The sequence below is a fragment of the Dendropsophus ebraccatus genome, chromosome 9 (genome assembly GCF_027789765.1).
Source record: "Dendropsophus ebraccatus isolate aDenEbr1 chromosome 9, aDenEbr1.pat, whole genome shotgun sequence".
In the NCBI taxonomy this organism is placed as follows: Eukaryota; Metazoa; Chordata; class Amphibia; order Anura; family Hylidae; genus Dendropsophus; species Dendropsophus ebraccatus.
The window spans coordinates 111760671-111770629 of NC_091462.1; the positions used below are offsets into that span (position 1 = coordinate 111760671).

Genomic DNA, 9959 nt, shown 5'->3' on the forward strand with positions numbered 1-9959 from the left:
GTATGTACACAGTGACCCCACCAGCAGAATAGTGAGTGCAGCTCTGGGGTATAATACAGGATCAGTAATGTATACAGGGACCCCACCAGCAGAATAGTGAGTGCAGCTCTGGAGTATAATACAGGATGTAACTCAGGATCAGTAATGTAATGTATGTACACAGTGACCTCACCAGCAGAATAGTGAGTGCAGCTCTGGAGTATAATACAGGATCAGTAATGTAATGTATGTACACAGTGACCCCACCAGCAGAATAGTGAGTGCAGCTCTGGGGTATAATACAGGGTGTAATATCAGAGCTGTTTTCCTTCTCTGTCGGTAGGGGGCGCCATAGTACTAGGTTACGTTAGATGCTCTGTTTCGCAGTCGGTACAGCAGACACTTCAGCCCCGTCTCCTCTTGGTGCCCCCGGCTTCTCATCACTCCCCCTCTCTCCTCCCACAATGCACCGCTCCTCGCTCGCTGTCTGGCTTATCTCCATGCTGCTTCCTGGGCTCCGGAACTACAACTCCCAGCATGCTTTGCGGCGCATACAGAGACGTGGAGACGCGCAGCCAATGCGCTCATCTTGTGACCCGTTTTCCTGTGAGTGACAGCGGGCTCAGCCAATCAGCGAGGGATACTTAAGAGGCAGAGAAATGGCGGCTATTAGTGTGGACAGGGTGAGTGACTCGTTATAGAGAGGTGTTCATGGGAACAGCCCTGACCCTGAGCGGGGCCCCGGCTGTGCTCTGTACTGGGGACCACTATGGGGCCCTAAGCTTCAGGGGACACTGCGGAGACTCTGGGGAACTTTCTGCTCTGCAGGACAGGCATGCTGGGACTTATAGTTCTTTAACCCATACAACGAATAATGGGATTGTGTTACACAGCTGCAGATCTGTTACAGTGGGTCAGTGCAGGCAGCGCCGGCTCCAGGTTTTTGACACACGACTGACTGACTCTGACTGACTGACACACACTACTTACAGCTCGGTCTTCTCCCTCTTTCTCTGTCAGGCGGCTCTCCACACTGAGGTTGAGGACCTGCAGGTCATGTGACCAGGTGCTTCACCCTTCTCTCTCTGTGCAGGTCCTGCTCCATCTCCTGTGTATTGTTCAGCCCCTCACCCTGCACTATAGTGAGCGGGATAAACCTCACAACACCGGGCCCCCCTCCCTCTTTGGACCGCTAGAGGCGCTGTGGGCCCTGGTACTTGCCTGGGTAAGCCCTGTGCAGACGCCGGCCCTTAGTGCAGGAATATGTGATTAGTATAGACGTGCCCCATATAGTATAGGAGGTCTCCTCTGTGCCCCCCGTATAGTATAGGAGGTCTCCTCTGTGCCCCCCGTATAGTATAGGAGGTCTCCTCTGTGCCCCCCATATAGTATAGGAGGTCTCCTCTGTGCCCCCCGTATGTTATAGGAGGTCTCCTCTGTGCCCCCCGTATAGTATAGGTCTCCTCTGTGTCCCCCCGTATAGTATAGGAGGTCTCCTTTGTGTCCCCCCTGTATAGTATAGGAGGTCTCCTTTGTGTCCCCCCTGTATAGTATAGGAGGTCTCCTTTGTGTCCCCCCTGTATAGTATAGGAGGTCTCCTCTGTGCCCCCTGTATGGTATAGGAGGTCTCCTCTGTGCCCCCCCCCCCCGTATGGTATAGGAGGTCTCCTCTGTGTCCCCCCATATAGTATAGGAGGTCTCCTCTGTGCCCCCCGTATAGTATAGGTTTCCCCTGTGCCCCCCGTATGGTATAGGAGGTCTCCTCTGTGCCCCCTGTATGGTATAGGAGGTCTCCTCTGTGCCCCCTGTATGGTATAGGAGGTCTCCTCTGTGCCCCCTGTATGATATAGGAGGTCTCCTCTGTGCCCCCCGTATAGTATAGGTTTCCACTGTGCCCCCCATATGGTATAGGAGGTCTCCTCTGTGCCCTCCGTATAGTATAGGTTTCCCCTGTGCCCCCCGTATGGTATAGGAGGTCTCCTCTGTGTCTCCCCGTATGGTATAGGAGGTCTCCTCTGTGTCCCCCCATATAGTATAGGAGGTCTCCTCTGTGTCCCCCCATATAGTATAGGAGGTCTCCTCTGTGTCCCCCCATATAGTATAGGAGGTCTCCTCTGTGTCCCCCCATATAGTATAGGAGGTCTCCCCTGTGTCCCCCCGTATGGTATAAGAGGTCTCCTCTGTGTCCCCCCGTATGGTATAGGAGGTCTCCTCTGTGTCCCCCCGTTTGGTATAGGAGGTCTCCTCTGTGTCCCCCCGTATGGTATAGGAGGTCTCCTCTGTGTCCCCCCTGTATAGTATAGGAGGTCTCCTTTGTGTCCCCCCTGTATAGTATAGGAGGTCTCCTCTGTGCCCCCTGTATGGTATAGGAGGTCTCCTCTGTGCCCCCCCCCCCCCGTATGGTATAGGAGGTCTCCTCTGTGCCCCCCGTATGGTATAGGAGGTCTCCTCTGTGCCCCCCGTATAGTATAGGTTTCCCCTGTGCCCCCCGTATGGTATAGGAGGTCTCCTCTGTGTCCCCCCGTATGGTATAGGAGGTCTCCTCTGTGTCCCCCCGTATGGTATAGGAGGTCTCCTCTGTGCACCCTGTATGGTATAGGAGGTCTCCTCTGTGCCCCCCGTATAGTAGAGATTTCCACTGTGCCCCCCATATGGTATAGGAGGTCTCCTCTGTGCCCTCCGTATAGTATAGGTTTCCCCTGTGCCCCCCGTATGGTATAGGAGGTCTCCTCTGTGCCCTCCGTATGGTATAGGTCTCCTCTGTGTCCCCCCGTATGGTATAGGAGGTCTCCTGTGTCCCCCCCCCCCCCCGTATGGTATAGGAGGTCTCCTTTGTGTCCCCCCCGTATAGTATAGGAGGTCTCCTCTGTGCCCCCCCTTTGGTATAGGAGGTCTCCTTTGTGACCCCCGTATAGTATAGGAGGTCTCCTCTGTGACCCCCGTATAGTATAGGAGGAGGGTAAGAACCCCCCACAAACCCCACACCCTGGTAATCCTCCTCATCTGTAAGTAATGCTTTGTCGGCAACTCCCACCTCTAGACCATCCTACCCCCATGTAGGCGTCGCTGCTGTAAAAAAATAACACACATTTACACCACACTCCTTCTCTACCAGGGAGCTGGAGGAGACAGCGGCCACAAGAGTGACTGTCAGGGCGGGGGGCAATGGCTCCTCACTCTGCCAGTGTGCACTGTATATCTTATTAGGAGACAAGTGATTACCTAGGGGTCTAGGGGAGGCACGAAGTTCACTTACATGCTGCAGCACAGAAAGGGTTAAGCAGCGGAACACAGGAGGTTTCTGCTTCATTGCACTGTAGTCCTTTTGGGGGGTTTTGTATTTATTTTTTATTATGACGCTCCCCTTCATGGTGCAGTGCTGAAGTTTCTATGGCGGATGCTGCGGAGTAACCGGCCTCACTTTATTCAGCAGAGCGATGACAGCAGCGACAGTGACGTAGCCGTGGTGATGCCGCAAAGGGCGAAACGCCGGCGGCTCCTGCAGGGGACGGTCCCAATCACCGCTTCAGTCTACTCCAACAAGGTAAGAAAAACATGGAGGGAGCCCCAATAGTGGAGCATGTCACCCTGAGAAAGTTGTGAGGAAATGTCCTGTTACCGTGAACAGGGAAGCGAGTAGAACGTGTGCGGCTCCTCTGCCTTCCCCACTTGACTTCCCCTCTGAGAAAGAGGACCACTGCCCAGCCTCTGACGCAGACCATGGAGGAGGCCCCCCGGGAATCACCGACCATGGAGGAGGCCCAGTCCCCCCATCCCTCCTCCCCCAGGGAATCACAGACCATGGAGGAGGCCCCCCGGGAATCACCGACCATGGAGGAGGCCCCCCGGGAATCACAGACCATGGAGGAGGCCCAGTCCCCCCATCCCTCCTCCCCCCGGGAATCACCGACCATGGAGGAGGCCCCCCGGGAATCACCGACCATGGAGGAGGCCCCCCGGGAATCACCGACCATGGAGGAGGCCCCCCGGGAATCGCAGACCATGGAGGAGGCCCCCCGGGAATCACCGACCATGGAGGAGGCCCCCCGGGAATCACCGACCATGGAGGAGGCCCCCCGGGAATCACCGACCATGGAGGAGGCCCCCCGGGAATCACCGACCATGGAGGAGGCCCCCCGGGAATCACCGACCATGGAGGAGGCCCCCCGGGAATCACCGACCATGGAGGAGGCCCAGTCCCCCCATCCCCCCTCCCCCAGGGAATCACAGACCATACAGGAAGGGCTTCTAGCTGCTAACCACCTGCAAGTGGGGGGGGGCAGACCTGATTACGAACTACATGGGAGGGGGCACTACCGCCTACTAACTGCATGTGTGTGTGTGTGGGGAGGGGGGGGGGGGGGAGACTAAATTTTTTTTGCTTAAAATAGAGGGGAGGAGTTATCTGTAGTCAACTTTTGCTCCGCCCACAAAGCTGCAGTTTTGTCGGCCATTGTTCTGTCCAGGTGAGATGTGATGGATGTCACTTTGTTTCCTCAGGTGAACAGTTCCTTGAAGCTGATCCCGGATAACCTCAGCTCTCTGGCTGAGATGGAGAAGGAGCTGCAGAAGAAGCAGGGCTGTGGAGGTGAGAGGACCCCCTGTAGTGGGTGTGGGGGGCAACAGTGACTGGTTACTGTCAGAGCTGGGGGGCTGATAACAAGACCCCACCTGGGTCAGTGCCACAGGGTCTGAGTGGAAACAGCCAACCCCCCCCCCAGCTGAGGGGAAGTGTCTGCAGGGCAATAACCAACCTGGACAGATCAGAGGGGCAAAAAAATCTATACAGCTGGGGTAATATGGAACTTACTATACAATGGGTGCTGGATCTACTAGTCTACTGAGCTTATTGCCCCACTGTGTTCTACAATACATTCATTATTGCCCTGTTCCTCTATAATAACTGCCTCTTTCCCTCTCCCCTTTAGGGTATAAACACACACACCGTATATGCAGCGTATTTACTGCTGCGATACGCAGCAAACTCGCAGCAAAATCGCAGCAGATTAGATCTAAATAACTGAACACAGCATCAAATCTGTACCAACAAATCTGCTGCGTATTTGTTGCATATCTGCTGCATATACGGTGTGTGGGTTTATACCCTTATAGTAGATTCCTTATTGCTCCCAAACTGGAAGGGTAATAGGGAATCTACTACAGAGCGGGGGTAATAAGTGACCACCGGGGGGGGGGGGGGGGGGGGGGCCAATAAGGCCAATAAGGCCAATAAGGAATACACTATAGAGTGGATGGGGCAAGAAGGCTCGATGGTCTATGGAGGAGCTCAGTCTATAGATTAGAGGGGTGGGCACTTTGAGGGTCTGGTCTCTTCTCTAGATGCATCTTTTTCCCTCTTAGCTATCCACCACTAATAGGAAAGCCGAGGTTTAGTCTCTTCCGTCCTGTTATTTGCCCTCGGGCGTCTTCTCTTCCGTCCTGTTATTTGCCCTCGGCGGTCTCTAGTCCTGTTACGTTCCTCGTGCAGTCCTTTGTATATCTCACATAATGTCTGTCTCCTCAGACCTGGAGAGTGAAGCTCCCATAGAGCCGCCCCCACAACCGCCTGTACAGAAGGAGACCCCCATCTACAACCTGTCTGACTATGAAGACGTAGAGAACGAGGAGATGGTCCTGTGTGAAAGGTAAAGCCTAGCCCCCCGCCCTCCCTGACACCGAACCTCCCTCCAGACCTGACCCCGAACCTCCCTCTAGACCGGACTCCGAACCTCCCTCCAGTCCTGACCCTGACTATTCTTACAGAGTACGAGACTCCTCTCCGTCTCCACCCCCGGACCCCCACACTCCAGTGAGGAAGACAAGGAGAATGGGAGTGAACCGGAAAATAAGGTAGTCCTCCGAGGGATGGCGGGGGCCAGTGGACTGTCTGCAGGACTCTATGGTAACGTATTGGGCTTCTCTGACCAGGGAGATGGAGGCGCACATCCAGGATCTGGGCTCCTTCCTGTCTCCGGTACGTAACGCCGCCGGTGAGGACAACGATGTGATCCTGCTGGGGAGCAGTCCACCGCCAGAAATCACCATCAAAGTGCGGCGGAGGGGGAGGATCTTCAAGATAAACATCCGTCCTGTGAGTGACCACCCTCTTAGTGTTCAGTACGGTCTATGCTGGGAGGGGTATACCGCTACCATTGTAGGGTACAGGGGGGTATACGGTGGTGTGTGAGCATGCTCCCTGCTGCACATGTTACAGCATGGGGGGGCGGTGATGGTCTACGCCAGGACATTGGATAGGGGAGGTCCTCTTTAACACATTATTTGGTTTCAGACAGACACGCTGCAGAGACTGGTGGAGTCTGTGGCCTCGCGGCTGGAGGTCGCCTCCTCACACATCTTACTGCTCCGCGGGGACGAGGAACTGGACACTAAGGAGACCGCCCAGTCCCTGAACCTGACTGTGGCCGACATCGTAGGTGAGAAGATCCATCTACATGGAGAGATGGCTATGGTACATGGTACCTCCCACATGGTCTCACTTTCTGATGTTCCCTTCCAGATTGTGTGGTTCATTCTGCCTCCAGGGAGTCAGGATCTGATGATCAGTCCGAGAGGAAGATCTGCCTGAAGGTCCAGGGGAAGGACAAGGAGTCGCACCTCAGCGTCACTATTGGGATGGTGAGAACCTGTGCTGGAGCGTAATGAGGAGCGGCTGATATCAGTCACGTGATGTAATAGTAGGTTATATCAGTACTAGAGCGTTATAAGAGGAGCTGCTGATATCAGTCACGTGATGTAATAGGAGGTTATATCAGTACTAGAGCGTTATAAGAGGAGGGGCTGATATCAGTCACGTGATGTAATAGGAGGTTATATCAGTACTAGAGCGTTATAAGAGGAGGGGCTGATATCAGTCACGTGATGTAATAGGAGGTTATATCAGTACTAGAGCGTTATAAGAGGAGGGGCTGATATCAGTCACGTGATGTAATAGGAGGTTATATCAGTACTAGAGCGTTATAAGAGGAGGGGCTGATATCAGTCACGTGATGTAATAGGAGGTTATATCAGTACTGGAGCATTATAAGAGGAGCGGCTGATATCAGTCACATATGATGTAATGTCTCTGGTTATGTCAGTACTGGAGCGTTATAAGAGGAGCGGCTGATATCAGTCACATATGATGTAATAGGAGGTTATCAGTGCTGGAGCGTTATATTAGTTGTCTGACCTGTAATAATTGTTGGTCTCTTCCACCTTTCTGACAGAACGAGCCGCTCCAGTCTCTGATGGATCAGTATAAAGCCGCCATGGGCCTCTCCCGTAACGTCTGCTTCATGTTTGAAGGGCAGAAGCTGAAGGGCAGGAATACCCCGGAGGACCTTGGCCTGGAAAGCGATGACATCATAGAAGCCTGGGCGTGATAACACCAGGGGAGAGCGGCAATACTAATGAGACTAGAACAAAAGACTGTATATTGGAGTTGTGGTGACGTAGGAACGCCAGATCCAAGATGGCTGCACTGGAGGCCAGCCAGCAGCGTCTTACCAACGGACCTCTTTTATATCAATTCTTCTGGTAATATGGATGAATTTGTGACCCTGCCCCTCCCCCGCCCTGGATTCTCAGCTGCAATTTTTTACTTTGTTTTTAGAACCTTCCTCGGCTCTATAGAGGTTTTGGGGTTCATGCTGCCCATGGGGGGTTCAGTCACACGCGGAGACCTCAACTATTTTTGCTAAGTGATAGCAGCCATTTAAAGTTCTTCCTAATATATGTAAATTGTTTTGTAAGTAATAAAGAGCCAGGTCTGGAGCTGGTCAATGTTGGTGCGGGGCTGTGAGTGTCCTCCTCTTATCCACCTGCTGTTGAATGCAAAACAGTACTCCTAGCCGTCAGCAGTGTGGTTATCGCTCTCTGTATATGCAGGCACTGCGGCTGGCAGATGGCTCTGTACATTGAGACTATGCTTGAATCCATTCACTTTAGTTAAAGCTGAGCTGCAATAGCTCAACACGGCCACTACACAATGTACGGCGCCATCTGCTTCCATCTCTTTATAATATAGGCCGGCTAGATGGCTGTAACAAATGGCTGATCAGTAAGTTTGTTTAATTTCAGTCCCTCACTGACCTGATGTTGATGGACTATCCTAAGGATAATGTCCCAGGAAACCACTTTAAAGCAGACCTGTCATGGGATTTAAGGGGGTTAAACTAAGTGCATGGTTGTACAGGGCTTCTCAGTTGTCTTATTTCATGCTTTGTCTCACTTTTACAGATTTATCTTTCCAGTGCTGAGAGCGGTTTTAAAATAATGGTTAAAGCTCCAAAAGCCCAGGAGGTGGTCTCGCTGGATGCAAAAGACAAAGTATGTACATCCCTTTGCTTGCCTGCAGCATCTTTGCTCACTTCTTTCTGCCTTTGGCTGCCTGATTGCAATCTACTAGGCCTTACTTTCAACATGCACAGATCTGAGCTTCTCCCAGTTGCCTCTAGGACTGATCTAAGATGTCAAAAGCAGAAGAAGAGACCAGTCTTTGAGTTTGCAGGGAGAATCTCAGCTCTCTGTAGGTGAATATAAAGGCAAAGCCTAGTGTTTGTCAGCCAAGCAGCTGGAGGTGAATAAAAGTGAGCACAGAGGTGTTGCTGCAAGCTGTGGGATGTATATAGCTGAAGGGCTTTTGCATTCAGAGGAAACATGCCTGGGCTTTTGGAGCTCATTTTCATAATGATAGAGCTATCTCTGCATTGGAGGACTCAATCTGTTAAAAGCAAGGTATGTGTGAGGTCAGACTGAGCCCTATATGACATGCACTTAATTTAGCCACCTAAAACTTAGATGCTCCCTCTTAGTATGCAGATTTTCAGCATTATTAACCCTGTAGCTCACTGGAATGGTTACAAAATAGCTGTTATAGATAGAGGGTAGTGATCATGTGACATCACTGACAGGTCAGATGTCTGGATGTTGAGACTCCCCTCCCCTACTGATTGTCAGCAGTAGCACTTTTAACTTTATGTTGCCAAAACCTGCGACTAGTAGTGGGTTCGGCCATCAGTATGAAGGTTATGGGGGCTCCCGATCAATTATAGTGAAGTTAGGTGTTGGATAAGAGAGAATTTCACTATTCGACCCCTTTGTTCTCAGAGAGGCAAGTCCCCACTAGAGCAGTCTGGCTGTGGCTTTCCCCTCCGCTCCCCATAGAAGACACTTGAACATTCAGCGGCGCTGAGTGCTCACATGTACGGAGAGATGACTGTCTGCTGAATGATGGTTTAGCTGGCGGTTATTTGGGGTGTACGGGTCCTTCTAGTGCGGTGACCCTTCCTCTCTATCGGCTTTCCTGTGCTTGTGTTCTACTGATTTGTGACATCATCACCTATGGATCATCTATCACAGAAACATAAAATTCATCATAAAATGTATTTATAATCCAGTATGATCAAACACCTTAAACTAGGTAATAGATATCACACAGAGGCAATAACAGGCGGTCAGTGAGATAATAATCTAATGAAAACCTTCATAGGACAGTATGATTTGGGGTATACATGGTATCCCACGTGGGGTTATAGCAGCAATAATACAGCTGTCATATACAGTGCTCTAGATAATATATGGGGGGGGGGGGGCGCTGATATTTCCTCTTCTGTCCACAGGGCCTAAAGTGTCTAATAAATCCTAGATATCTATCAGTAATAGAGTATAAAGATATATAGCCTGTACACAGAGCCCTATAGCACAGGTCTGTATGGGCTCTATGTACTACTGTTACATCCTGTATCTTACCGTATACATAGTCACTATACATACTGTATATATAAGGTAAGATGTAACAATAGTACATAGCCCAGGATGTAACGGTAGTACATAGAGCCCATACAGACCTGAGTTATTGGGCTCTGTGTACAGACTGTATATCTTTATACGCTGCTCTTACTGCTAAATATCTGGGATTTTATTAGAAATACATTAGACTTGTTAATAGAGAAGAGTGAATGTACAGTAAAGACAAAGCA

At 51.3% G+C, this 9959-nt stretch overlaps 1 protein-coding gene across 2 annotated transcripts; it reads left to right on the forward strand.

Annotated features, from left to right (window-relative positions):
• The first annotated feature begins 511 nt into the window (after nucleotides 1–511).
• LOC138800498 (NFATC2-interacting protein-like) lies at nucleotides 512–7851 on the forward strand. Of its 2 annotated transcripts, none has more exons than XM_069982214.1 (9): nucleotides 512–662; nucleotides 3410–3523; nucleotides 4480–4567; nucleotides 5504–5624; nucleotides 5743–5829; nucleotides 5908–6070; nucleotides 6269–6413; nucleotides 6497–6615; nucleotides 7206–7851. In XM_069982214.1, the coding sequence occupies exons 1-9, from the start codon at nucleotides 639–641 to the stop codon at nucleotides 7359–7361; spliced, it is 1017 nt and encodes a 338-aa protein (XP_069838315.1). In that variant the 5' UTR covers nucleotides 512–638; the 3' UTR covers nucleotides 7362–7851. The 2 variants fall into 2 exon arrangements, with proteins under 2 accessions (XP_069838315.1, XP_069838316.1); XM_069982215.1 differs by having other exon boundaries at nucleotides 513–662; nucleotides 3413–3523; nucleotides 7206–7850.
• The last annotated feature ends 2108 nt before the right edge of the window (nucleotides 7852–9959 follow it).